The sequence below is a fragment of the Podarcis tiliguerta genome, assembly GCF_965153285.1.
Source record: "Podarcis tiliguerta genome assembly, chromosome: 16".
Taxonomy (NCBI): Eukaryota; Metazoa; Chordata; class Lepidosauria; order Squamata; family Lacertidae; genus Podarcis; species Podarcis tiliguerta.
In genome coordinates this window covers 9506789-9534750 of record NC_139549.1, presented here as the reverse complement: position 1 = coordinate 9534750, position 27962 = coordinate 9506789, and the positions used below count along the sequence as shown (strand labels likewise).

Genomic DNA, 27962 nt, shown 5'->3' with positions numbered 1-27962 from the left:
CTGCTCCTGCCAACCTAGCAGTTTGAAAGTACAAAGTGCAAGTAGATAAATAGGTACCGCTCCAGCGGGAAGGAAAACGGCATTTCCGTGCTCTGCTCTGGTTCGCCAGAAGCGGCTTAGTCATGCTGGCCACATGAACCGGAAATTGTACGCCGGCTCCCTCAGCCAATAAAGCGAGATGAGCGCCGCAACCCCAGAGACGGCCACGACTGGACCTAATGGTCAAGGGTCCCTTTACCTTTTAATCTGGTTTTCGGTTTATTGTTGGTTTTAATTATTCCTTTGAACGTTGTAAACAGCTGCTCTTGGTAGATAGCTCCGTTGCTGAGAGCATGGTGCTGATGATGCCAAAGTTGCAGGTTTGATCCCTGTGTGGGATAGCTCCATTGCAGGGACTCCCCCCCCCCCTGCAAACTATGATTCTGAAACAGTCTCCATTGATCATGTTATTTGCTTTATTCTTGTTGTAAACCTCTTCCGAGGGTTGCTGGTTTCCTCTTACAATCGAGTGGTATAAAAATTTTATGAAATGACAATGAAATAAATAAACTGGGTATAAAATTGCTCGGCCTGTAACACCTACGAAAGGTATTGCCAGGCTCCTACTTTTGTTATAGTACAACTTCCTCCGGCTCTCACAACCACCATCCATTCCCAGCCCCTTCTTCTGCCCTGGCAAACCTCCTATCTATTCATCTACCATCTCTCCTTAGAGCCAGGGGTCTGCAACCTTTAAGACAAAAAGAGCCACTTGGACCTGTTTCCGAAGAAAAAAAAACTGGGAGCCGCAAAACTCGTCATTATAAAAATAACTTTTTTGTCACTTTTTTTCATTATTTCTTTGTTTGACCCCTCAGAATTACTCCTCCTCATAGAAATAAACGTTAAAGTTACCCTTTTTGTGTGTGTGTGTTCTTCACTCCCCTTCAAAACAGTGACCAGCGTACATGCCCCTTACAATGTAGCGGGCGGGAAGGTGACGTCGGGACGGTGCGTGACTAACGCACGCACCGCCCCCATGCCACGTCACAGCCAGTACAGCGCCCACCACAGTGGGGAGTGTCGGGGCGCACAATGCGCCTCCTCCCCTCGCTAGTATCCGCCCCAGAGCTACGGCAAAGGTGTAAAAGAGCCACATGCGGCTCCGGAGCCGCAGGTTGCAGACCCCTGCCTTAGACCCTTTCCTCGAGACCCACTTTCCCATCCTCACAAACACCCCTTCTTATTTCAGGATCCCCTCTGAATACTCTCTCTCTCTGCTTCAACAGAGATGGGGGTCACACCTGGTTCCCCCCCCCCCGCACAAATATCAAGTTATGTGTTCTATGCAGCGCACTAGAAATAAATGTGGCGCACTAATAGCAAAAGAGAAAAGGAGGCAAAAATAATTATCTCAGCCGAGGCTGGGCTCTTACTTAAGAGATCAAAAAGGGGTCGGGACACGAGCAAGATTTCCTTCGCTGTTTTTCCGCTTTCCAACTTGCCGTCCTCCCTGCTTCTTTCCACAACAACTCTTGATGCATTAGACCAAAGGGTTTTATCTCAGCCTGACATCCTCTCCTCAAAAGGGAGCCCACCAGAGGTTTACAACGGGTACGGCATCTCCCCTGCATGCAAAAGGTCCTGGGTTCAAATGCTGGCATTTTGAAATTGGCTGCAAATGACCGCCTGTCTGAAACCCTGGGGTGCTGCTGCCATTGGTATACTGATAATATTGAGCTAGATGGGTCAAGGGCTGGACTCACTTTAAGGCAGCTCCTGTTGTTCCTCTTTAATCCACCAGTTTATTCAGAATCTTGAGGACTGGAATCTTAGGGTTTTGTTTTGTTACATAAAAGACCTTAGCTCAGTGGTAGAGCACCTGCTTTGCATTCAGACAGGTCCCAGGTTTGCTCCTGGTTATCTCCAGGTAGGGCCGCAGGAGAATCCTGCCAGAAACCCCGGAGACATGCTGCCAGTCAGTGTAGATACTACCAGGCTAGATGGACCAATGGACTGATTTGGTATAAATCGGCTACCCGTGTCCTACAAGCGAGGTGGGAAGCTGTGGGTTGTTTCCCTTGCTACCGATCCCCAGCACGTGATATTCAGAGGTAGACTGCTTTTGGAACTGGAGGTTCCATTTACCCACCACATTTAAGAGACGTCGATGGGCTAATCCTCCTCCAGGAATCTCTCCAGTCCCGTTTTCTAAGGCCGTCTAAGCCAGCGGAACGTTCCCTACAGTGGATGCTGTAAATGGACAGCTAAAAACACACCTTTGCTTTTCCAACCTGCACTTACCGCTGTTCAGCTTCACGGGGTGAAGCTTTTACAAACCTGAACGGTATCATTTCCGCCCCAGCAGACTGCTTTGAGTGGCTGCCCTCCACCCCCAAAGCGGCAGCTGCGTTTACACGACAAATCCAGTTTGAAACCAGTTTCGCTTAAAAAACCCAAAAAAACCCTCCCTGAGAACTATAGTTTTTTTCCGTAAGGGAGACGGATGCTGAAACTTTAAAACGGCAGCCGCACTAGCAGAAGTGCTAAAATTCCCAGGGAGGAAGCTGCTGAACTGGTTGAACTGGTTTGTGAACTACAAAAAAAGAAAAATTCTGCTGTGAACCTGAGTTTGTTGGGCCCTGCTCTAATTCTGCCTTGTGACTACCTCTAACTTGCTCGCCCTCAGGCTACCTTCTCGACTTATATATATGACAGTACTTTCTCAACCCGTATATTTATAAGGAAACAGATAACTTACAAAAGCCACCCGACTCTCGCAGAATCCTCTCTCCCCCCGCGCGAGGAAGCTGGGAAATAATACGTGGCTCTTTCCCGGACTTCCCCAGGGCTCAGAGAGGGGGTTCCTCTCCCCACCCGCAAAACCAGCCCCCTTTCCTGGCTCCTTGCCCCCCCTCTTCATCTAGGTATACTCAGCAGAACTTCCAGCCAACATGGGCAAGAGGTGATAAACCGCCGCGAGTAGCACTGGCCCCAGCCTTTGCCGAAGCTGATGCGGACGCTGTGGGCATCATAGGGCCCGTCGTGGTGGCCCTGCCAGCAGGCCAGGTTGCCGGCGCGGTCGTAGTCAAACACCTTGAGGGAGTAGCCAGGAAGGAGCTTGTGAACAGCCGGCCCGGAGCCGCCGGGAGGACCCAGGGTTGGGGAGCAGACGAAGACAGGATGGTCGCTGCGGTTGTAAGCCCAGACGCCGCTGCCTTCGCGGCTCAGGAGCAGGCCTTGCCCGATCTTGGCCCGGGCTCGCTGCACGGCTTGGCTACGGTTCCTGGAGCCCAGCTGGCCCAGGCAAAAGCCGCTGCCGGCCGGGAGGTCAGCGAAAATGTTGATGTGGTCGTCGTGGACGGGGAAGAGCCTGCCGACTCGAAGGCGGTATTCCCAGTAAGCCAGTTTGCACCAGTGGCCGTCTCTGAGGGAGCGCTGGGAGAGGCTGGTGTCTGCGGGGGGGGGGGGGGAGAGAAAGACATTCCCTTCAGAACTTTTCATTTTTATTATTAAATATTTTTATTGGTTGTTACAAAACAAATCTCACATTTAACACATTGAAATTTCAAAATCAAACAAGGTTCTTCCGAATCTTAGGACTCTGTGGGTCCTTAGTAGTCTATCTAAACCAACTGCATATTATAATTCCTCCACATTAAAGTCCTCCAAGAACTATAAATTACCTCCAAGATAAATTATCAGTTTGTTAGCTAATGAAAAGCGCAAAGATAGCAAAAAGAACTTAGTGCAGGAACCTCAGCTGCATATTCAATTAGGGTTGCCATATTTTTTAAAAATGAAAATTTTTAATGCCATACGTCCGGATTTTCACGAACATTTAAGCAATTTCTGCCTAGGCGCTGTTTACGAGGGCTGAATCCTGGCTACGTCCGGGAAATTCCAGACGTATGGCAGCCCAATAATATTCCTATATTGCAGGGTTGGGCTGGATGTCCCTCAGGGTCCCTTCCCACTCTCTAATATATATATATATAAATAGTGGTGTAATTGACTTCCGACAAGCATACAGAGCGCAAACAAGACTGAGTGTTGGGGGGGTGGCTCGTTTAATTTCACTGCATACAGGTGGTGTTGTGACATAAATGTTTATTATTATTATTATTTATGATTATGTGACCCGGAAATTTAAATTATAAAGCGCCGCAGCCTGGAAGGACAAAAGTACAAAGATAACGTGCAGCTGAAAAGGTATCACAAAGTATAAACTCACACAAATAACAAAAATTTATTAAAAAAATGAAAGTATTCTCCAACTGTGAGTTTCATCATTATTGAGAATCAATAATCAATAATCAATAACCTTCCTGCAGAGGTTTAAACAAGCTAAACATCTGCATAGATTGATGGCACTGAGTGAGCAGGCGCCTCAATTGGCGTAGTGGTTTGAGTGTTGAACTCGGACAGGGGTCGGCAAACTACGGCCCTGGGCAGGATCAGGCCCACCTGGGTCCTAAATTTGGCCCACACCACGAAGCCGAGACTTCCAGCAATAGCGATGGGAGGAAGAGGCTGAGCGGCGGCGGCTCTGCTAACCAAACGCCGCTCCTGGTTTACCTCGGTGACGCTTGATTGGCAGAGACGTCCTTGCGCCGCGCTGAGGTAAACCAGGCGCGGCGTTTGATTGGCAGAGCCGCCACCGCTCGGCCTCTTTCTCCCGCCCCCACCGCCACCCTGGTGCTCCTGTGGGCCAGATAGCTCAGTGGTGGTGGTGGTGGCGGCAGCCCCTGGGAAGATAAGGACTACTTGCCCCCCTCGCAGTGTGCATGTTGTTGTTGTTTAGTCGTTTAGTCGTGTCCGACTCTTCGTGACCCCCTGGACCAGAGCACGCCAGGCACTCCTGTCTTCCACTGCCACCCGCAGTTTGGTCAGATTCATGTTTGTAGCTTCGAGAACACTGTCTAACCATCTCATCCTCTTGTCGTCCCCTTCTCCTTGTGCCCTCCATCTTTCCCAGCATCAGGGTCTTTTCCAGGGAGTCGAGTCTTCTCATGAGGTGGCCAAAGTATTGGAGTCTCAGCTTCACGATCTGTCCTTCCAGTGAGCACTCAGGGCTGATTTCCTTCAGAATGGATAGGTTTGATCTTCTTGCAGTCCATGGGAATCTCAAGAGTCTCCCCCAGCACCATAATTCAAAAGCATCAATTCTTCGGCCATCAGCCTTCTTTATGGTCCAGCTCTCACTTCCATACATCACTACTGGGAAAACCGTAGCTTTAACTATATGGACCTTTGTTGGCAAGGTGATGTCTCTGCTTTTTAAGATGCTATCTAGGTTTGTCATTGCTTTTCTCCGCAGTGTGCATAGGAATTTCTTTTTTTTAAAAAAAAGAAAAAGTCCAGCCCTCTACAAGGTGTGAGGGACAGTGGACCGGCCCCCTGCGGAAATAGTTTGCTGACCCCTGGACTAGGACCTGGGAGTTCAGGGTTCAAATCCCCACGCAGCCCTGAAGTTCACCTTGCTTCAGTCACCATCTCTTAACCTAACCCACCTCACAGGGTCGTTGTGAGAAGCAGAACCCTGGAGGCCACTTTGAGCAACTTGGAAGATAAAAGTGGTATTCTAAATGCAATAAACAAATAAAAATATTTGCACAAGAAGATCATATATATGAATGAGTCATTCGATAGATACTTTTCGTTTGGGAGATAATCTTTTTTAAGGAAGGGCAATTTGCCAAACCCTTAAATGCCAGCAATCCAGATGATTAAGATTAAAAGTCTTTCAGGATATTAGCCACGGAGCCCCTGGGCTGCTGTTAAGAGATGAGAAATAAGCTCTTTCCTTTCCAAATCCCATTCCGTTCCCACATACAGCCTCAAAAAAAGCTAGGCGGAAACATGGAAAGGTTTTGTCTGTTAACAGAGAGATCTCAGCAAAACGCCTTATTCCAAAATTCATTTGAGAACTTTTAAGGAGTGCCCTGCAGGATCAGACCACAAAGTTAAGATGGGCATTTGTGTGCCACAAAAAAACAATAACAAGGCAGAGATTTTCATGTGCTGGTGCATATGTACAGATGCAAAGGTATAGATAATGATGCTATTGTATTCTACTGGAGGAGTCTTTGAAGGGGAAAAGGTTGTGTGGCTCAGCGGTAGAACATCCAGTTTGCGAGTGGAAGGTCCTGAGTTTGATTCCTGACATCTCCAGGTAGGGCTGCGAATGTCCCCCACGCAAAACTCTTGAAGAAGTCATTGCTGGTCAGTGCAGACCAGTGATTCTCAAAGGGTGTAGCAGGAGAGGATGGCAAATAGGAAGGGAAGATTCAAGGACCACCAATATTATATTCTGTGAATGAGTCATGTTCTTACGTAGCTGCCTTGTTGCATATTTTCCACATGCCCCGTGGTCATATTATAATGTAGTTGTGTTCTTTGTTATAAATCAAGCACCGCTAGGAGTTGTATATTTTTGTTTTCCAATGTATTTCTTATCAATGAAAAAATCCGGTGTGATGCGAGCAATTTTTATTCTGAAAGTGTGGCCCAAAGAAAAAAAGCTTGAGAACCACTGGTGCTGCCATAAAATTGAAAATCCAGACACAAAAGTTGTTGAGGTTTTTTTTTTAGTTTTGCCCAAAGTGGTTGAGCTTTTCCCCCCCTCAAAAAAAGAAGTTGTTTTTGAGCTATTTTTAAGGAATTCGCCAAAATCTACACTTAGGAGAACCAGACAGAGGGCCTTCTCGGTAGTGGCTCCCGCCCTGTGGAACTCCCTCCCTTCAGATGTCAAAGAGATAAACAACTACCTGACATTCAGAAGACATCTTAAGGCAGCCCTGATCAGGGAAGTTTTTAATGTGTGACATTTTAGTGTATTTTTGGTCTCTGTGGAAGCCACCCAGAGTGGCTGGGGAAACCCAGCCAGATGGGCAGGGAACAAATAATATATTATTATTATTATTATTATTATTATTATTATTATTATTATTCCGAGATGGGTTGCCATACGTCCAGATTTTCACGGCATTTAAGCCATTTCCACCCGGGCGCTGTTTACAATGGCCGAATCCTGGCTATGTCCAGGAAACCCTAGCAGACAGTACTGAGCTCGATGTGTAAGACAGCTTCCTATTTAAGTCGGCTATTTATTCAGATCCATGAGGACTAGAACCTTCTAAGATAAAGTAATAAGTAGAGCTGGCGACCTTCTGCATCCACAGCAGACATCCTACCACTGAGTTATGGCCCTTTGGCCCCATTGCGGCAAGGCACAGCTCCCAAAGGCAAAAAATAAGTTGTGTTGGTTTTTTTTAACTAGGGACTGATAGAATTAAACAAATAAGGAATGGACTGTTCCTCCCGGTCAAGGAGACTCCTGGGTTTCTGTTCAGACAAAGGCGCCCTGGGACAATGGGAGCGGGAAGTCCCACGGGGGCCGGCTGGGAGCGCTGAGAGGCGGCACGTAGGCCCCACGGTCTCTCACTGGGGTCCCACATCTTTGGCTGGGACAGAGGAAAAGCCAGCCCAGGCGCCGAGAGCTTGCTCAGACGTGGCGGCGTGGCCCGGCGCCAGATCCCAGGCTGCATTGTACGTCAGGGCACATTGTCTGAGTCTCTGCGGGCTGCAACTTCCTCCCGGCCGCCGGGAACCAGAAATAACAGGGGCAGCAGCCGTCTGTCGGTGTCCGTCCCTTGCTTTTTGAAAAGTTTCTGTTCTGCAAAGCATCTAGGAAGGCCTCTGGGCTGGGCTGTTCCCCACCAGCTTTTCATGCTCCTCGCAAGGGGGCAGCAAAATCGGCGTGCCCGGGATCAACACCTCTAACTGCAGGAGGGCTTTCAAACAGGGTTGGGGGCCACTATTCAGGGTGGTGCTGAGAGAGGCAGGTTTCAGTCCACACACGGCCAAAAATAAGAAGTGCACTACTAGATTAGAGCAAAGTCCCGTCTAGTTCAGTTTCAACTTCCCTGTCACGTGCCACTCAGAAGCCCACAGATGGGGCATAAAGTCAAGGACCTAAATATATTAATTCTGAGTATTTGTACCCACACTTAAACCACAGAGACTAGGACTTGCCAATCAGAAGGTCGGCGGTTCGAATCCCCGCAACAGGGTGAGCTCCCGTTGCTTGGTCCCTGCTCCTGCCAACCTAGCAGTTCGAAAGCACAAAGTGCAAGTAGATAAATAGGTACCTCTCTGGTGGGAAGGTAAATGGTGTTTCCGTGCTGCTCTGGTTCGCCAGAGGCGGCTCAGTCATGCTGGCCACATGACCCGGAAGCTGTACGCCGGCTCCCTCAGCCAATAAAGCGATATGAGCGCCGCAACCCCAGAGTCAGTCACGACTGGACCTAACGGTCAGGGGTCCCTTTACCTTTACCTTACCCCACTCTCCATCCAAAAAGGATGGAGCGACTTACTTACAATCAAAGCAAGACAGTCCCTAGCTGCAGGCTTGCAATCTTTAAAAACAAAAAACGCACAACACACAAGGTAAGAGGGACAGGGAGGGCAGAGGAAAACCCAAACCCAAGCACAGATTTCAAAACTTTTGCCCTATAATGACCAAACGTGGGCACAGCTCAGGGGCAGGTGGTGCCTGGTGGAGCTGGGCCTCCAGCAAAGCTGATGGAATAAACCTTCCGCTTCGTAACTCTCCCTCTGAGGCAGCCTGATGCCCCGAGGTGACAGGAGAACATACCCTCCAACTGCCCTAGCGAAAACGGGACATTCAGATTTTTCTTGTGAGAGGCGGCCAAAATGGCCACCGCGATCTCGCGTTATTTGGGGCTGCACTTTGGGGGGCACGGCAGCCCAAAGCGCGTGTTTAGAGGTGCTGCGCAAGTTTAGGTAAAGGTAAAGGGACCCCTGACCATTAGGTCCAGTTGTGAACGACTCTGAGGTTGCGGCGCTCATCTCGCTTTATTGGCCGAGGGAGCCGGCGTACAGCTTCCAGGTCATGTGGCCAGCATGACTAAGCCGCTTCTGGCGAACCAGAGCAGCGCACGGAAATGCCGTTTACCTTCCCGCCGGAGCGGTACCTATTTATCTACTTGCACTTTGAGCTGCTTTCGAACTGCTAGGTTGGCAGGAGCAGGGACCGAGCAAGGGGAACTCACCCCGTCGCGGGGATTCAAACCGCCGACCTTCTGATCGGCAAGCCCTAGGTTCAGTGGTTTAGACCACAGCACCACCCGCGTCCCCAAAAAAGCCCTTTTGGACTGCAATCTCGCATGGGTCATGAGACTTGTGCAGTAGTGCATCCGCGGAAGATGATGTCCTGGTTTGGGGGCCTCTTTGTATTGGAAGAGATGGGTGCAGGGAGGCCGGATGTCAGGGCAGAGCAGATGGGGGGGGGGGGGGAGCTCTGCTTCCCTGTTCCCCTGTTGTGGAACGGCCGCCCCCGGAAGAGATGCCTGGAATTGAAGCTGGAATCTACCAGATGCAAAGCAGATGTTGTACTCCTTCGAGTAGTCTCAGCAAGCTGGGAGTAAGCGGCCCACAAACCAGATCAGAAGCTGATTCCAATCCCAGCTGGGAAAACAATGGAGCTGGGCCTGGAAACGATGCCAAGGCCTGGAAACGATGCCTTATGAGGAACGGCTAAGGGAGCTGGGCATGTTTAGCCTGGAGAAGAGGAGGTCAAGGGGTGATATGATAGCCATGTTCAAATATATAAAAGGATGTCATATAGAGGAGGGAGAAAGGTTGTTTTCTGCTGCTCCAGAGAAGCGGACACGGAGCAATGGATTCAAACTACAAGAAAGAAGATTCCACCTAAACATTAGGAAGAACTTCCTGACAGTAAGAGCTGTTCGACAGTGGGATTTGCTGCCAAGGAGTGTGGTGGAGTCTCCTTCTTTGGAGGTCTTTAAGCAGAGGCTTGACAACCATATGTCAGGAGTGCTCTGATGGTGTTTCCTGCTTGGCAGGGGGTTGGACTCGATGGCCCTTGTGGTCTCTTCCAACTCTATGATTCTATGATTCTAAATTTCTTTCCTTGCTGACAGCCTGGACACAGATTCAGCCGTGCGCAGGATCAGACCCTCTCTCACACCTCCTTACCCAGACTCCCGATTTCTCACCTTGCCATATTCTGCGGTTGTTGTTCAGTGTGTTGGCACACTTCAGAGGGGTTGCGAAAGGAGAGATCTTGCCGTAGGGGGGCAGGGGGCTCTCTATAAAAGAAAAGAAAATAATAATAATAATAATAATAATAATAATAATAATAATAATAATGATGGAAGGCATGAGCCGCTTTTAAATCTTTTGACTCATATCTTGAGGATTAGGGGGCAGCGGGTGGATGAGGCCTGCGTTTTGCTGCCATAAGATAAGTCCAGCATCCTATAAGCCGCAGCCAGATTGGATAACGGACAGGGATGGTGGGAGTTGAAAACGGAAGAGCATAAGAACATATTGAGAGGCAGTGTGGTGTAATGGTTAGAGGACCTGGGAGACCAGGGTTCAAATTCCCACTCAGCCATGAAGCTCACTGGTTGTGACCCTGGCATGGCTGTCAACGTTTCCCTTTTTTTAAAGGGAAATTCCCTTATTCCGAATAGGATTCCTCGAAAGAAAAGGGAAAAGTAGACAGCTATGGACCCTGGGCCATTCACCATCTTTTAGCCTCACAGGGTTGTTGTGAGGATGAAATGGGGAGGAGGAGGAACTATGTACACCACCCTGAGATTGTTGGAAGATAAAGGTAGTAAATAATAATAATAATAATAATAATAATAATAATAATAGCAGCAGCAGCCTGCAGGATCCGGCCGATGGCCCATCTAGTCTGCAATCCTGTTCTCACAGTGGCCGACCAGATGCATCATGGGAAGCTCGCTAGCAGGGCCTGAACACAACAGCAAATCTCCCTTCCTGCGATTCCTAGCAACCGCTATTCAGAAGCAATGACAGTGGCAGGAGAACACAGACGTCCTGGGTATTAGCCATAGATAGGCTTCCCTTCCAATTTGTCCAGTCCTCTTTTAAAGCCACCCAGTGTCTCCAGTGGGAGGGAGTTCCATAGGTTTTTTAAAAAAATGTTTTTATTAACAATTTCAACATAACAGCATATCAAAACATATCATATTCATTATTTTCTCCCCTTTTCCCCCACCCCCCTCAAACCCTCCCTCCCCTCCCCCGGAGAGTTCCCTCAGCTCCTCTTTCTGATTTCTCAGCACGTATTATTCTCTGCATGTTATAAAATTATACGAATCCTTACATTATCTGTCTACCATGTTATCATTCAATCAATTTGTGTACAGTGGTGCCTCGCAAGACGAAAAGAATCCGTTCCGCGAGTCTTTTCGTCTTGCGGTTTTTTCGTCTTGCGAAGCAAGCCCATTAGCGGAGTAGCGCTATTAGCGCTATTGGCAATTTAAGGGCTAAAAACGGCTTTTTAAGGCTTAAGGGATTAGCGGTTTTGGTGCTAAAATGCTTTTAGCAGCTTAGCGCTTCAGAAAAAGGGGTTTTTGAGCGGAAAAAAAACTCAAAAATTTTCGTCAATTTTCGTCTTGCGAAGCAAGCCCATAGGGAAATTCGTCTTGCGAAGCGCCTCTGCAAACAGAAAGCCCTTTCGTCTTGCGGGTTTTCCGTCTTGCGAGGCATTTGTCTTGCGGGGCACCACTGTATGTTTATTCAAAACCTGCCAAGGAGTCCAACTCGTTTTGTCGGTTTTTTACATTAATTTGTAAAGAGTTCCCATTCTTCTCTAAAGTCACAGTTGTCTTTCTCTCGCAGTTTGTATGTTAATTTAGCCAAGGGAGTTCCGTAGTTTAACTATGCATTGCGTGAAGGAGCACTTTGTTCAATCTGCCCTGGATCTCCTAGCACTCAGCTTCATTGGAGGTCCACGCAGAGCAGGTTCGGCCCCTGGGGAAAATAGATCGGGGAGCCTGTGGCCCTCATGAACTTTCTGGGCTCTCCCAACTCCTATCAGCTCCAGCCAGTTTGCCTGATAGCCAAGAATGATGGGCGTTCTGGTCCACCAGAGGCAGCCAGCATGGCTGGGACTGCTGGGAGTTGGAGTCCATCCCATTCCGTGGGCCCCGGGCTCCACATCCCCGCTTTCCACCTTTGCAGGTGAATTTGGTCTGTGATCCCTGATTGGTTGGGACGTGTGTCTACGAGAGGGATGGGGAAACGCGTGGCCCTTTGGCTGTTGCCCGACCACAACACCCATCGTCCCTGGCCATAGGCCAAGCTTACGAGGGCTGATGGGAGTTGTAGTCTGCCAACACCTGGAAGTGAGAGCTGGATCATAAAGAAGGCTGATCGCTGAAGAATCGATGCTTTCGAATTATGGTGCTGGAGGAGACACTTGAGAGTCCCATGGGCTGCAAGAAGATCCAACCTCTCCATTCTGAAGGAAATCAGCCCTGAGTGCTCACCGGAAGGACAGATCCTGAAGCTGAGGCTCCAAGACTTTGGCCACCTCAGGAGAAGAGAAGACTCCCTGGAAAAGACCCTGATGTTGGGAAAGATGGAGGGCACAAGGAGAAGGGGACGACAGAGGACGAGATGGTGGGACAGTGTTCTCGAAGCTACCAGCATGAGTTTGACCAAACTGCGGGAGGCAGTGGAAGACAGGAGTGCCTGTCGTTCTCTGGTCCATGGGGTCACAAAGAGTTGGACACGACTAAACGACTAAACAACAACACCTGGAGGATCAAACGCTCCAAAACACCGCCTGATTTGCCTCCAGCGTTCCTCACCAGGTACGGCGAGCCGGCTGAGATGATGCGGGTTGCAGCAGTGGATGCCGGTGCCCTCTCCGCCGGTGCTGTTGCAGAAGCCGAGGCGCTTGAGTTCGTGAGGGTGGCGCAAATCGGGCCAGCGGAAGAGCCGGCACAGGAGGAGCGAGGCGGGGAGGCCCGGCTTGGAGCCTCGCGACTCCACCCAGACGCAGCCCGACTCGCCCGCCCCCCTGCTCTCCACCGCCCACAGCAGCAGCTCCAGCTCCTTTTCCTTGAGTTTCTTGAAGAGGGCCAGAGCCGCCGGCTTCAACGCCCCGTGGCTGTCGTCGGGGCCGGGTGTGACGCAGCGGTGCCTCCAAAGCCGTTGTGCCAAGCTGGCTCGCCGAGACCGGAACATGAGGCTTTATAGAGACATAACGACAAAACCAGCATTTATTTAACTTTTTTGCGCGCATTCAAAGCATCTCCTCAATCGCATCCCTGTAAAGTAGCCTGTTGGAAGTGCAAGGATCATTCAGCTTGTAATTGAAGGGTTAATTCTGCGAGTGTGGCAGTCAGCTGACCAAGAGGTGGTGGAGGTGTTGCTTAGCAACCAGGCAGAGCATCATGATCTTTGCTGAGGTTTTTCGGGGGGCAGGGCGGGGAAGAGGGGGGGAACCAGACAGAGGGCCTCCTCGGTAGTGGCGCCCACCCTGTGAATGCCAATCAGATAAATAATTGCATAACCTTCTGAAAACATCTGAAGGCAGTGCTATATAGAGAAGCTTTTCATGTGTGATAGTCTATAGTGTTTCCATATACCAGGCTTCCTCAACCTCAGCCCTCCAGATGTTTTTGGCCTACAACTCCCATAATCCCTAACTAGCAGGACTAGTGGTCAGGGATGATGGGAATTGTAGTATCAAAACATCTGGAGGGCTGAGGTTGAGGAAGCCTGACATATACAGTGGTACCTTGATTCTCAAACACCTTGGTACTCAAACGCCTTGGTTCCCAAATGCCAAAAACCCGGATGTAAGTGTTCCGGTTTTCAAACATTTTTCAGAAGCCAAACATCCGATGCAGTTGGTGGCTATTGTTTCTGGGGCACCTACACCAATCAGAAGCTGTGTCTTCGTTTTCGAACATTTCAGAAGTCAAAACGGACTTCTAGAACGGATTATATTTGGCGCTTTTGTTTTTGCTATTGATTTTGTGTTTTTGTTTTTGAGGCTCTTTCGGTTACAGTGGTACCTTGGGTTACATACGCTTCAGGTTACAGACTCCGCTAACCCAGAAATAGTGCTTCAGGTTAAGAACTTTGCTTCAGGGTTAGAACAGAAATCGTGCTCCGGCGGCGTGGCAGCAGCAGCAGGAGGCCCCATTAGCTAAAGTGGTGCTTCAGGTTAAGAACAGTTTCAGGTTAAGTACGGACCTCCGGAACAAATTAAGTACTTAACCCGAGGTACCACTGTAATTTGTTTTTGTGACTGTGTGGAACCCAGTTCAGCTACTGATTTATTGACTGTATGACTGCGGAAATGTATAAAAGCCTCACAGCCGAACAATGACTATCACCTACAATACTGTCTTATTTATTTTATAGTACAGTATATTGGTTATTGCTTTCATTTTATGGTTTTGGAACGCTTTGGTTTTGGAACGGACTTCCAGAACGGATTAAGTTTGAGAACCAAGGTACCACTGAATAGGGAAGCTGTGTGATGGTTTGTTGTGTTTCTGCATATTCTGTTGGAAGCCGCCCAGAGTAGCTGGGGCAACCCGGTCAGATGGGTGGCATAATAATAATAATACTCAGTGACAGAGCATTTGCTGTGTGTGCAGAAGGTCCCAGGCTCAGTTAGAGCTGGGAGAGATTCTGCTGCCCGAAAGAGCTGCTGCCAGCCAGTGTAGCCAGTACTGAGCTACATGGGCCAATGGTCTGACTCAGTAGAAGGCAGAAATTCCTAATTATTCACAAACAGGCGAAAAGTCTGCCCCTTGAGAGATGAAAAAGATCTCCTTTTCTAGAGGCTGGAAAGTCATCTGCCAGGGGAGCCGCAATGCTATCGAGCAGCGAGGTGGACTAGAGGATTTCTGAGACCTCCTCTGACTTTCAAATGCTTCCTTCACATCTGTTGGAGACAGAGTAGGCAGCCCAGCTGAAAATCCCAGAGCCTGCTCTGCTGATTCCCTGCAAACAGCAGCCAGCCAGCGGCGCAACAGCACAAAGCAACCAGTATCCATTGTGCATTACAGCCACATTCTAACCCACACAGACTTGTGCAAACAGAGGCACAGAAACGGAAGAGAAACCCTATGTATGTAACAACCGCGGCAAGAATTCATTAAGCCCAAAAATGAGGAAAAAAACCTAGTACCAACGAAAGAAGAGCGGCAGATAAAGATGATGGACTTCGCAGAACTGGCGAAGCCGACAGGAAAAATCTGAAACCAGCACGATCAAGTAATCCAAAAGGATTGGAGTAAATTTATACAATATTTCCGAGATTATTGCAAGCAATTAACATCGCCAGCAGGGCTGTCTGATGACTTGCACTGAGAAATTTTCTATCTTTCTATATTTATTTAAATTTTGAGACGTTCTGTAAACAGTCTAATTGGAACTGGAAAATGTATAAATTGCAATGATGTAAAGGTTAATTTCGAAAGCCAAGAGTCGTTGATAGGCTCTAAAGAGCCAGGGTGGTATTGTGGATAATGATGATGTGAATGTATAACTTTAAATGGAAAATAAATAAAAATTATATATAAAAAACGGGGTGGGGACCAACCACACTGACCCAACCAGGGGCCACATTCACAACCTACATTTAAAGCACTGTGATAATACTGCTTTAAACAGCCATGGCTTCCCCCAAAGAATTCTGGGAACTGTAGTTAGTTAAGGGTGCTTAGAGTTCTTAGGAGACTCCTGTTTCCCTCACAGAGAACTACAGTTCCCAGAGGTTCCAATGAAGAAGAGGGTTTGACTGTTAAAACGCTCTGGGAATTGTGGTTCTCAGAGGGGACTGCAGGGGATGGGGGTCTCCTAAAAACCCTCAGCACCCTCCACAAGATACAGCTCCCAATATTATTTTAGGGAAGCCATGACTGTTAAGAGTGCTGAGAGGAGAACCCTAGTTCCCAGCACCCACCAGCTATCATTTCCACAGCGGTTTAACTAACAATCCCTCTTCCCAGGGAATTCTGGGAATTGTAGCTCTGGGAGAGGAACAGGGGGTCTCCTATCAACTCTCAGCACCCTTAACAAACTACAGCTCCCAGGATTCTTTGGGGGGAGAAGCCATGACTGTTTATAGAGTCATCACAGAGCTTTAAATCTCTGGTCAGCGGGGGCTTCTTCCCAAACCAACCTCTGCCCTTGTCAGCACATTACCACCAGTGCCGGATTTACCTATAAGCTAAACAAGCTATAGCTTAGGGCCCCACTCTCTTGGGGGCCCCACAAAAAATTAAAGGGAAAAAACACCTGGATGTACATTTCCAAAATATAAGATAAAAACAAATAAAACAAAACCTTCAATTATTATTTCATGTTATAGCAAGTTTCTAGAGACTTGATTATGAGTCTTTGTAAACTGTTTCGAAAGGAACTTTCGTGATTGCCGAATGCCAGTCAAAGCGTCTGCAATATTAAGTTTGTGATGAATCAAAAATAATTTCAAGTTAGAGCTTAATCATTATTTCACTATTAATATACTTCTTCTTAATGGTATTTCACTATTAATAGACTTCTTCTTAACTGTGTTTCAGTTCAACATTTACTTTGATAAAAATACATATTTTGTTATGTGCCACTGGCTTTAGACCTATTAGGTCCATAAATTACCAGGTAGCATATATTCAGCACAGAAAAAACCAGCGACAATTTGTTGTTGTCAAAGGACAGCTGGACATATAAAGGGCCCCATTACCTTCAGTAGCTCAGGGCCTCATCAAACCTAAATCCGGCCCCGGTTAGCAAATTATCACCCGGGCGCCCCGCGCAAGCGACAGTCCACGCGCGGCGGGCATCTAACATGTTAATGCACCCGCCCCGGTACCCAGCAGCAGCAAGCAGGTTCCCTAACTGCCCGGCGAGTTAGAGACGCCTGTCCAAAAGCGAGATAGGGCGGAACACACTCACTGTGAAGGCAAAGAGCGGCTGGACACACCACTGGGTGCAGACCCCGCCAGGAGACCAGGACGGCTCAACCCACAGACTTCCTGGCAAGCTCTTTTCTTGCGGGCTGTTCCCTCCCCAGGCTTCCTCCGTCCAGCCTCCCTCTCTCTCTCTCTCTCTCTGCGTGGGAGGCAGCAAGCAGGGGGAGGAAACGGGGCGTCAGTGGGGGTGGGGGGAGAGCTTGGGGGGGAAAACCTTGGTCTGGAGGGATCTCTGCCAGGGCAAGTCATGCCAATGGCAGCAGGCAGCTGCCAGGCTTGACCTGAAGGTTTTCTCGGTGCCTGGGAAGTCAGGGGGGAAAACGGTTGTTGTTGTTTAGTCGTGTCCGACTCTTCGTGACCCCCTGGACCAGAGCACGCCAGGCACTCCTGTCTTCCACCGCCTCCCGCAGTTTGGTCAAACTCATGCTGGTAGCTTTGAGAACACTGTCCCACCATCTCGTCCTCTGTCGCCCCCTTCTCCTTGTGCCCTCCATCTTTCCCAACATCAGGGTCTTTTCCAGGGAGTCTTCTCTTCTCATGAGGTGGCCAAAGTCTTGGAGCCTCAGCTTCAGGATCGGTCCTTCCAGTGAGCACTCAGGGCTGATTCCCTTCAGAATGGAGAGGTTTGATCTTCTTGCAGTCCATGGGACTCTCAAGAGTCTCCTCCAGCACCAGAATTCAAAAGCATCCATTCTTCGGGGATCAGCCTTCTTTATGGTCCAGCTCTCACTTCCATACATCACTACTGGGAAAACCATGGCTTTAACTTTACGGACCTTTGTTGGCAAGGTGATGTCTCTGCTTTTTAAGATGAAAAGAAGGTATATCCTATTAAATTAACTTTCGGGGCACAAAGCGCATTAAACAATCCTGCCCAAGCGGTGTTTATTCCAGCAGGGTGTACAAGCAGGAAAAGTTTATGCCTACACAATATTATTATTATTCCTTGTAGTTCTTCTTTGGCCATCACTTGTAGCCGAGTAAGATTGTTTCCCATAAACACGGTTCCAAGAGCGAGTCCGTAAGTGACTGTGGAGGCCAATTCTGGACCCACACGTCCTTCCACAGTGGGGACATAGGTTCCCTGGCGGGAGTTGATCACGGTGTGGATTTGCCAAGCGTGCCTTCCTCTTAGCACGTTTCTCCCTTGCGTCCTGAGTTCGAGTGTCTTCAAAGCCCATGACACCTTTGGTAAAGGCTGTTCTCCAACTGGAGCGCTGGCAAGCCAGTGTTTCCCAGTTGTTGGTGTTTATACTGCATTATTTTTTTTTAAGATTTGCCTTGAGACAGTCTTTAAACCTCTTTTGTTGACTCATTGTTAAAACCGTGTTTATGGAAGACAATCTTACTCGGCTACAAGTGATCGCCAAAGAAGAAGCCTGCCACGTGGAAGTGCGGGCTGCAAAAAGGGCTCAGGCTATAGCTTGCATTGCATTACCATCACCATCGTAGTTATATTATTTATATTATTGCCCATATGACTGGGTTGTCCCAGCCACTCTGTGCAGCTTGCAACAAAATATTAAATACACAACAAAAATATCAAACATTAAAAACATCCCTATACTGGGCTGCTTTCAAATGACCTAAAAGTCTTTTAGTTACAGTGGTATCTGGGGTTACATACGCTTCAGGTTACAGACTCCAGAAATATTACCTCAGGTTAAGAACTTTGCTTCAGGATGAGAACAGAAATCGTGCAGCGGCGGTGCAGCAGCAGCGGGAGGCCCCATTAGCTAAAGTAGTGCTTCAGGTTAAGAACAGTTTCAGGTTAAGAACAGATCTCCAGAACGAATTAAGTTCTTAACGCGAGGTACCACTGTATTTATCTGTTCGACATTTATCTGGACAATCCACAGGGTGGGTGCCACTACCGAGAAGGCCCTCTGCCTGGTTCCCTGTTAACTTCACTTCTCGCAGGGAGGGAACCGCCAGAAGACACCCAGAGCTGGACCTCAGTGTCTGGGCTGAACGATGGGGGTGGAGACGCTCCTTCAGGTATACTGGGCTGAGGCCGTTTAGGGCTTTAAAGGTCAGCACCAACACATTGAATTTTGCTCAGAAACATACTGGGAGCCAATGTAGGTCTTTCAGGACTGGTTTTATATGGCCCCAGCAGCTGCTCCCAGTCACCAGTTCAGTAATGGGGGGCAGCAGTGGAACACAGGCCGAGAGTAAACTCCCATCGGTCTGGCACCTGCTATAGCAGCATAGTGCAGAAAGGAGAAAGAAAAAAAATCTGGCAATTGTTCAGCAGCGGAAAAAGACTGCCCCTTTAAGGATGGAGGGCGTCCAAGTCTGATGGCTCAGAGCTGGCTATCTCTTACACTTCCTCCTTCAATTTTCCAGGGAGATAAGCAAGATTTGACTGGCGCCCGGGGCTGCCCCCATCCTCTTTGAGCAGGCAGCTCCAAAGATTTGGGGGATGGGTGGCGACAAACCCGTGAGTCCCCCCCCCCCCGCTGTCCTCAAACCCCCCCCATGGTCAAAGGGGTGCCCTTGTCACAATTAAAATGCATCTTGCATTTTTTTAAACCTAGTTTTTAGCAAATTGGCCACCTTAATAAAGCACAAGCTCTTGAGCTAACTTGTGTACTTGGCTACCTAGTAAATTACGGTAGCATGATTTGATGCTCTTTATGCATTCGCAGAAAATGCCGTTATCATTTTGCGTGTATCAAACCTCCTTATCCTTATACTTTGAAAAGTTGCGTGTTTTAACCTTGTACACACACCATACAGTTAAATCACATCCCGTCGCCCAAGAATCCTGGGAACTGTAGCTTACCCCTTCACAGTTACAGCTCCCAGCACGCTACAGTTCCCAAAATTTGTTTTGCCTTGTGCATGCGCTATAAATATATGTTGTGTACAGTGGTACCTCAGGTTAAGAACTTAATTCGTTCCGGAGGTCCGTTCTTAACCTGAAACTGTTCTTAACCTGAGGTACCACTTTAGCTAATTGGGCCTCTCGCTGCCGCTGCGCCGCCGCGCGATTTCTGTTCTCATCCTGAAGCAAAGTTCTTAATCTGAGGTACTATTTCTGCGTTATCGGAGTCTGTAACCTGAAGCGTCTGTCACCTGAAGCGTCTCTAACCCGAGGTACCACTGTATGCAGTTTTAGCCTGGGAGGGCCCTCTGGCCCAAGCATGTGCCGTTCCTCAGAGAATCCTGGGAATTATAGTTTGCCAAGGGTGCTGGGGACTGTAGCTGTGTGAGGGTTAAAACTACAGTTCAACAGAGCAGGAGGATGTGCTTTGAACCTGCTTTTAAACGCACGGTGTTTATGGAATCCCACGTCTGCCGCAGGATTGCAGCAGAGGAAGGGAACAGCGCTTTGCAAGGCTGGCCCAGGCGGGCGCCGCCAAGTCATACCATCACAGAACAGACGGTTGGCACCGCTTGGCACCGCCGGACCCCGTGGAGGCAAAGAGATGTGGAGCCCCGGTTCCTACAGGGGAGTTCCCCGGAGGGGCCGGCTGCATTCTTCGCCAGATTTCAGGCCTGTCCAGGCTGTGACCTTTGCAGAGAGCTCCAGCCAGTCTGGGATTTTGCAGAGAGAGAGGATCTTATCAAGAGAGGCAGGAAACGGCCTGGAGCTGAGCTGGAGACAAGCAGGCAGGGCTAGCGGGTGTCAGGAATGGGGAAGTGGCGACCGAAAGGGGAAGAGGAGGAGGGGAGGAGGGAATAATGCAAGAACCCAGCAGCGAAGCTGAACGCTGGAGGGCTTGGGGCAGGGAAGCAGAGAACTGTAGCGTTGGAAGGAAGGGGCGACAAGGGTCATCTAGTCCAACCCGCTGCAATGGAGGAATCTCAGCATCCATAACACTCTTCAGAAATTGGGTTTTGCCCCTCAAGCCGTTCTAAGTCTGGGCTTGGGCCAAGCAAAAGCAACGGTTAAGCAAAGAATTATAGACACCGAGAGACAACAGGACTGCTTAAGGTGCCCCGACTACAAAATTGTAGAAACCGATAGAGATATAGCTGCACCAGCAGCATATCTCTTTTTTCTTGTATCCAAAAATGCAAGAAGGGCTTTTACACTTGCCAGAAGCTCAGCTCTGCCCTCGCCGGTCTTGGAAGGGTCCTTTACAAAAGTCCCATATGACCAGAGAATTTGGGCCTGTCCATTGGGGGATATGGGGACGCGGGTGGCGCTGTGGGTTAAACCACAGAGCCTCAGACTTGCCGATCAGAAGGTTGGCGGTTTGAATCCTCGCAACTGAGCTCCTGCTCCTGTCAACCTAGCAGTTCGAAAGCATGTCAAAGTGCAAGTAGATAAATAGGTACCACTCCGGCGGGAAGGTAAACAGCGTTTTTGTGCGCTGCTCTGGTTCGCCAGAAGCGGCTTAGTCATGCTGGCCACACGACCCACATGTACGCCGGCTCCCTCAGCCAATAAAGCGAGATGAGCGCCGCAACCCCAGAGTCGGCCACGACTGGACCTAATGGTCAGGGGTTCTATGCCACGCCCTCTTTGAGTGCCATGTGCTCTCCAACACTCAGATTAAGTCTACTGGATCCACATTTCAACCAGATCACTTAGAAAAGCAAAAGTTTGAGTGCGCACACTTTTTTTGTCTTTTGGGGGAGGGCTGATCTGGGGAGGGAGAGAAGTGCCCAAACGGATTGTGCCCACGGCAACATGCTCAGAAATCGAAATCTGCTCATGGCTCTATAATGCTTGGTGACCCCAGTCTTGCAATGTCACAAATCACCACCCTGCAGTAATTATTCCATATGTATATCTCATTGTTTTATTAACATTAACTTGGCAGATCAGACCAATAATCCATCTATCCTAATATCCTGTTTCCAGCTGTGGCCAGGCAGATGCTGTTGGGAAGCTTACACAGGTTATGCAAATAATAATAATAATAATAATAATAATAATAATAATAATATACTTCCCCAACCACTCTAGGCAGCTTCCAACAAAATATTAAATAAATGAAACATCCAACATTAAAAACATCCCTAAGCAGGACTGCCTTCAGATGTCTTCTAAAAGTCAATTGTTTATTTCCTTGACATCTGATGGGAGGGCGTTCCACAGGGCGGGCGCCACTACCAAGAAGGCCCTCTGCCTGGTCCCCTGTAACTTCGCTTCTCACAGTGAGGGAACTGCCAGAAGGCCCTTGCACTGGACCTTAGTGTTATGAAGATGATGGGCATTAACTCTGGTTTGTCCTTACCACCTGCTATTCAGAGATAGACTGCTTCCCAACATGGCAGTTCCATTTTGATCTCATGTTTTATCATCATCGATAGGCTTATCCTCCTCTGCTAACATACCTAACGCTTCTTTAAAAGCCATCTGAGGTAGTTTCGATCATTGCCACTTCTTGTGGCAGGGAGTTCTGCAAGTTCGTTGTGTGAAGAAGTGCTGATGAAAATATAGCCAGTGTTCAAAGATAATTTATTAGCTTTTCAGGCTACATGAGCATTTCTTAGAGACAGAGGAAGGGCTGAACCAGGAAGCTGGAGGGGTTGGCAGGCACTGCTTCCAATGAATGGGGAACATGGGAAAAGTCAGTCCAGGGCACCCCAACTCCATTCTGATTGCAAGAAGCCAACTTTGCAAAACTGTGTAGCCCCAGGAACCCATTGGTACAGAGAGGCAATATTGTGTATCTAGATCAGAAACAACACAACCCTCTCTAAAAATCAGATTCGGTCTATAATCACCGCAAACATAGACCACTTCAAAATGCCACTGTGCATGTTGGTTTTATTGCAGGGGAAGGGGTCACATGAATATCCCGTCCCATAAAAAATCAGAACAAAACCCCCTGCATGAAGAAAGCCAGCACCTCAGGGGCAAGAGGTCTGATGACCCCTTTGCCTTGGCACACTATGTTTCTACATGCAGGGAATTTTGCTTTAATATGGTTCATGTGTGTGTGAGAAGCACTAAAACAGGCTGAAGTCATCGTCAGAACATGCAAGGTAGAATAAGGCTCCCCTCGCTCTTCTAAACTGTGTTGAAAAGGGCATTTCAGCTACCTCCCCTCCAATCCTCACCATGCAAAACCAGTGGCGTAGCGTGGGGGGTGCAGGGGGGGCCGGCCGCACTGGGCGCAACATCTGGGGGGGGCGCGCTCGCACTCTCAGCTCTCTGCCCCTACCTGGCTCACTCACTCTCTCTTACTGCAGTGCTGGCTGTGTGAATCCGATCCGAGCCGCCGGGTCGCCGCCCACTGTGGAGGGGAGGGTGCCAGGGGTGCGGTGCGGTGCGGAGAGAGAGCGAGGGACTATCTGGGGAAGGGACAGTGCAGGGGGGGGGGCGCAAATTACTTGCCTTGCCCCGGGTTAGGGGGCGCAAATTACTTGCCTTGCCCCGGGTGCTGACAACCCACGCTACGCCACTCTGCAAAACCACCAGCAGCGGCGGCTGAAATTCCCTCTGCCCCAGCAGCCCTGTTTTCCTAGGCATACTGATAGAGGACATCTCCAGAAGTCCAATGGCTCATGGAAGATGGGAGTTGTAGTCCAGCCACTTTGCCACCCGTCCTAGACACATGTCCCAACCAATCAGGGAACACATCTCAAATGCGCTTACTGGCATTGTGCTGGAAAGGAGGGGAAACTGGCTTTTTCCAGCTGGTGTTGGACTCCATCTCCCATCAGCCCCAACCCAGCACAGCCTATGGTTCGGGAAAGCTGGGAATTGTAGTCCAGCCACATCTGGAGGGCTGTAGGTTTCCTATCTGTGGCTTAAGGTCTCCCTAAGCTGCAGTGGTGGAATTCCAGGACAATGTACGTTGTTTTCCCCCCTTGAATGAGCCAGCCGGATACAAGCTGGGAGTCTGTATATCTTTGTTTGGAGTCTTCTATTTCTGTTGAGTCGTCCCCAGCCCGGCAGCTGACGGAAATCCAGCGCAGACACCGGCTTTTTTTTGTCTCTCTCCTTTTCCCAGAGCCAAGCCGTCGTTTATCCTCATCACTCTCGGAGAACTGGGTTATATCGGTGGTTGGGTGTTGCTGGTTTATTTCATTTTGGTCCTGTTTACATCTCAGGAGCCTGAAACAGAATAGAAGTTCAGTCGAGGGGGCAGGGAACTATCCTGCCCTAAACTCCTGTTCCTCTGATCAGTCGGTTCCTGGTGAGGATCTAGTGAGCAAAACCCAGCAGGGTTCACTGGTTGCCTATACTCTAGCCCAGGCCTAGGCAAACTCCAGCCCTCCCGATGTTTGGGACTACAATTCCCATCATCCCTAGCTAACAGGACCAGTGGTCAGGGATGGTGGGAATTGTAGTCCCAAACACCGGGAGGGCCGGAGTTTGCCTATGCCTGCTCTGGCCTGTCATTGGTTAGCCTGCTTGGCTTATTATTTATTTGAGAAGCTGGCTTCTCCAGCAAAAACTTTCCTAGTCTCAAACTCCTGCCCTTCACACTCATATGTGTGTGTTTTATTGCCTTGCACACCCCTTTTCCTGGAGCTTATTTTCTTTGGATGAGACAGTCAGGGAGCCTTAAAGTGTCCCTGTGGCATTTGCTCTATTTACAAATATACAAGTAGAACACAGCCAGCATAGCTCAGTCGGTACAGCTGAGAGCCAGTGTGGTGTAGTGGTTAAGAGCGGTAGACTCGTAATCTGGGGAACCGGGTTCGCTTCCCCGCTCCTCCACATGCAGCTGCTGGGTGACCTTGGGCCAGTCACACTTCTCTGAAGTCTCTCAGCCCCACTCACTTCACAGAGTGTTTGTTGTGGGGGAGGAAGGGAGAGGAGAATGTTAGCCGTTTTGAGACTCCTTAAAGGGAGTGAAAGGCGGGATATCAAATCCAAACTCTCCTCCTTCTTCTTCTTCTTCTTCTTCTTCTTCTTCTTCTACAGCGTGAGACTCTTAATCCCACGGTTGTGGGTTCGAGCCCCATGTGGGGCAAAAGATTTCTGCATTGCAGGCATTTGGACTAGTGTTCCATTCCTACTCTACGATTCTATGATCTATATCAGGGATCAGCAAAGTTTTTTAGCAGGGGGCCGGTCCACTGTCCCTCAGACCTTGTGGGGGGCCGGACTATATTTTGAAAAAAATAAATAAAAAATTAACGAATTCCTATGCCCCACAAATAACCCAGAGATGCATTTTAAATAAAAGGACACATTCTACTCATGTAAAAACATGCTGATTCCCGGACCGTCTGCGGGCAGGATTTAGAAGGCGACTGGGCCGGATCCGGCCCACAGGCCTTAGTTTGTCTACCCATGATCTATATCATCATCATTTGATGCTGGTAACCCCAGTTTTACAAGGGTTTGAGTGCTAGACCAGGACCTGGAAGAGACCTGGGTTCAAATTCCCACTCAACCATGCTGCTGACCGGGTGACCTAGCCTAGCCCACCAGGTTGTTGTGGGGATTAAATGAGGAGAACCATCAATGGACTTTGAGCTCCTTAGAGGAAAAGGAGGGATATAAATGTAGGAAATTATTATTATCAGTAGTAGTAAAACGATAAAGGACCCCTGACAGTTAAGTCCAGTCACGGACGACTCTGGGGTTGTGGCGCTCATCTCGCTTTACAGGCCAAGGGAGCCGGTGTTTGTCCACAGTTTTTCTGGGTCTTGTGGCCAGCATGACTAAGCCGCTTCTGGCGAAACCAGAGCAGCGCACGGAAACGGCGTTTACCTTCCTGCCGGAGTGGTACCTATTTATCTACTTGCACTTTTTGGTGTGCTTTTGAACTGCTAGGTTGGCAGGAGCTGGGGCCGAGCAATGGGAGCTCACCCCATCGCACAGAACTGAACCGCTGACCTTCGGATCGGCAAGTCCAAGAGGTTCAGTGATTTAGACCATAGCGCCACCCGCGTCCCAGAGCAGTAGTAGTATTAAATCATAATTGTCTGTTATTAAATAGTAGTAGTAGTGTTTTGATTTCCTACTCGCCACTTACCTTAAGGTCCCGGGGCCTGTTACAGCCATTTAAAAGACCACATTAAAGAGATGCTGTTGGATCACAACTCCCATCATTCAGAACAATTGGTTAAGCTGGCAGGAAATGATGGGAGTTGTAGTCTCACATCATCTGGAGGGGACATCAGGCTGAAGAAGAGCAATGTGGTTGGTAACTGGAAGGACCTCTGTCTGAAATGCTGGAGAGCTGCTGCCAGTCAGAGTGGACATCACTGGTGAGATGGATGTATAGTCAGACTTGGCAGACAACAGCTTTTTATATTACGCAAAAGCAGCCTTGTTAAACTAGATCTCCCACCCAAATGTGCATTACAGCATGGCAAATAGTTATCCACTTCTGCGGTCCCAGGCAGGCAGCAAAGAAACCAGCACGCTTATGATCGGTCCCTTCCTTAAACTGGTTTCCTCTGGATCTTTTGGACTACAATTCCCAGCATGGCAAATGACAATGGATGATGGGAGTTGTAGTCCAGCTTGGTCAGAGCAGCAATTGAGAAGCGTAAAAAAACAAACAAAAACAAACTTACATGGTATGGTGGCTGACAACGTAGCAGCCAGGAGGAATCTTCAAGATCTGGAAAACCTGGGGCAAAGGCTCGCCCGGAAGGGTAAGGTGGCGCAGGAGCCTGGCATCTCAGCATGGCGCAGCCCACAAGGCCAGGCACCCATGGGAGACAGACACCCTTTAGTCCAGAATCTCCTTCAGGCACCAGCAGCAGAGCAGGACGTACAGACATTCGCGGAGAGCTTGCAGGGCCCAGTAACCCAGACTGACCACATTCCCGCTTTTGTAGTAGGGGAGGGCAAGCGGTCGTGCGGCCCTTGGGCGGCCAAAGTAGGGGCCCGTGAGGGCCGCCAAGACCCACGGACGTGGGGCTGCAAACCTCTGCAAAGGAAGATGCATGTTAAACTCTGGGGAGGCTGGCTCAGAGCTGGCTTTAAGCAGGCGTGTGATGCCGACGCTGTCCTTTTGTGCAAATCGCTGGAAACTTCTCAGTTATCCGAGAGGTCACAAGGCCGCTTTGGGTGCTGCTGAGGCCTGGCCCTCGCTAGCTAGCCTAATACCAGAACAGTCCCCTCTCTTGTCACATGTGGAGAGAAACCCCCCACCGGGAAACCCTTTCCAAACCAAAAGGGCATCTCAGTGTCACAGAATCCTACATTCTAGTGCTGGAAAGCCCCATCACCGATTCTTTCAAATAGGGTTGTTTTTGCGGGTTTATTATGACAAGGCACAATCAGTGCTTGTTAGAAAAGCGGCCTGTAATTCAACAGGTGACCTACGCTTCCTTCCCGTCATGAGGAAACCACTGGTTTGAGGTCTGTGGTGCGGAGGGAGTCTTGTGCGCAGCGCAAGCTGTTAGCCACAATGCAGGTGTGATGCGGGGGAATGCACCACCAAAATGTTATTTTTTTTAACATTATAGGCAGCTGAGGGGCTAGGCAGGGCGGTTTCGATCTAAGCAGGGGCACAAACGGAGGCCACTTTTAACTGCTTTCACAACCTAAATTGTTCCAGCCTACTGAAATTGATGCCAATCCCGACGTGGGGGCGGGGGGCAGACCCCCTTTTTGTGCTTATTCTTCCCATTCCCAAGGATATTAACAACAGTAGAGTCAACATCTGGCAGCCTTGAGCTGCTGAGGTCCCAACGCCTGAGGTTCCCCCATAAATTCATTTTCAACTTTGACCCACCCTTTTAACTTCCCATAGTCCTTGACGTTCTGTCACACTGGGGCATTATGGGTAATTAAAAAGGCTGCCCTGAACTAGGGCTGCGCAGAGCAGTCATTTTCTGTGCCAGTTCTCTGCTTCTCAATTTTCTAGTATTCGGTCCTCCACATCAGTCCCCAAATCTGTTTTTAAAAGTCCTCATAAAAATAAATCCATGCTTTAGTGCAAATTTCTCCCAGTATACACATCGCCCTCTGCAAAAGTTTCCCCTGACAGAATGCATTTCGGTACGTTATTTTCACTAATATATGCATTGCTATCCACATTTTAGCCAAATATTTGTGTTGCTGTATGTAAAGGACCCCTGGACGGTTAAATCCAGTCAAAGGCGACTATGGGGTTGCGACGCTCATCTTGCTTTCAGGCTGAGGGAGCCGGTGTTTGTCCACAGACAGCTTTCCGGGTCATGTGGCCAGCATGACTAAACCACTTCTGGCGCACGGATAACCGTGACAAGTGCCAGAGTGCACGGAAACACTGTTTACCTTCCCGCTGCAGCGGTACCTGTTTATCTACTCACACT

The 27962-nt window shown here is 49.0% G+C and overlaps 1 protein-coding gene and 1 long non-coding RNA gene across 3 annotated transcripts; both read right to left on the bottom strand.

Annotated features, from left to right (window-relative positions):
* Positions 1-435: 435 nt before the first annotated feature.
* Positions 436-16918, bottom strand: LOC310666131 (mothers against decapentaplegic homolog 6-like). Of its 2 annotated transcripts, none has more exons than XM_083416763.1 (5): positions 16768-16918; positions 12657-13039; positions 10023-10115; positions 1172-3434; positions 436-708 (listed from the first exon to the last, which is right to left on the bottom strand). In XM_083416763.1, exons 2-4 carry the CDS (start codon positions 13033-13035, stop codon positions 2899-2901), a joined length of 1008 nt encoding a protein of 335 aa, XP_083272889.1. In that variant the 5' UTR covers positions 13036-13039; positions 16768-16918; the 3' UTR covers positions 436-708; positions 1172-2898. The 2 variants fall into 2 exon arrangements, with proteins under 2 accessions (XP_083272889.1, XP_083272888.1); XM_083416762.1 differs by having other exon boundaries at positions 436-703; positions 1166-3434; positions 16768-16894.
* On the bottom strand, positions 6746-8778 carry LOC310666302. Its single transcript, XR_014505869.1, has 3 exons — positions 8328-8778; positions 7934-7990; positions 6746-7902 (listed from the first exon to the last, which is right to left on the bottom strand). It is a non-coding gene; the product is annotated as an uncharacterized lncRNA (long non-coding RNA).
* Positions 16919-27962: the final 11044 nt, after the last annotated feature.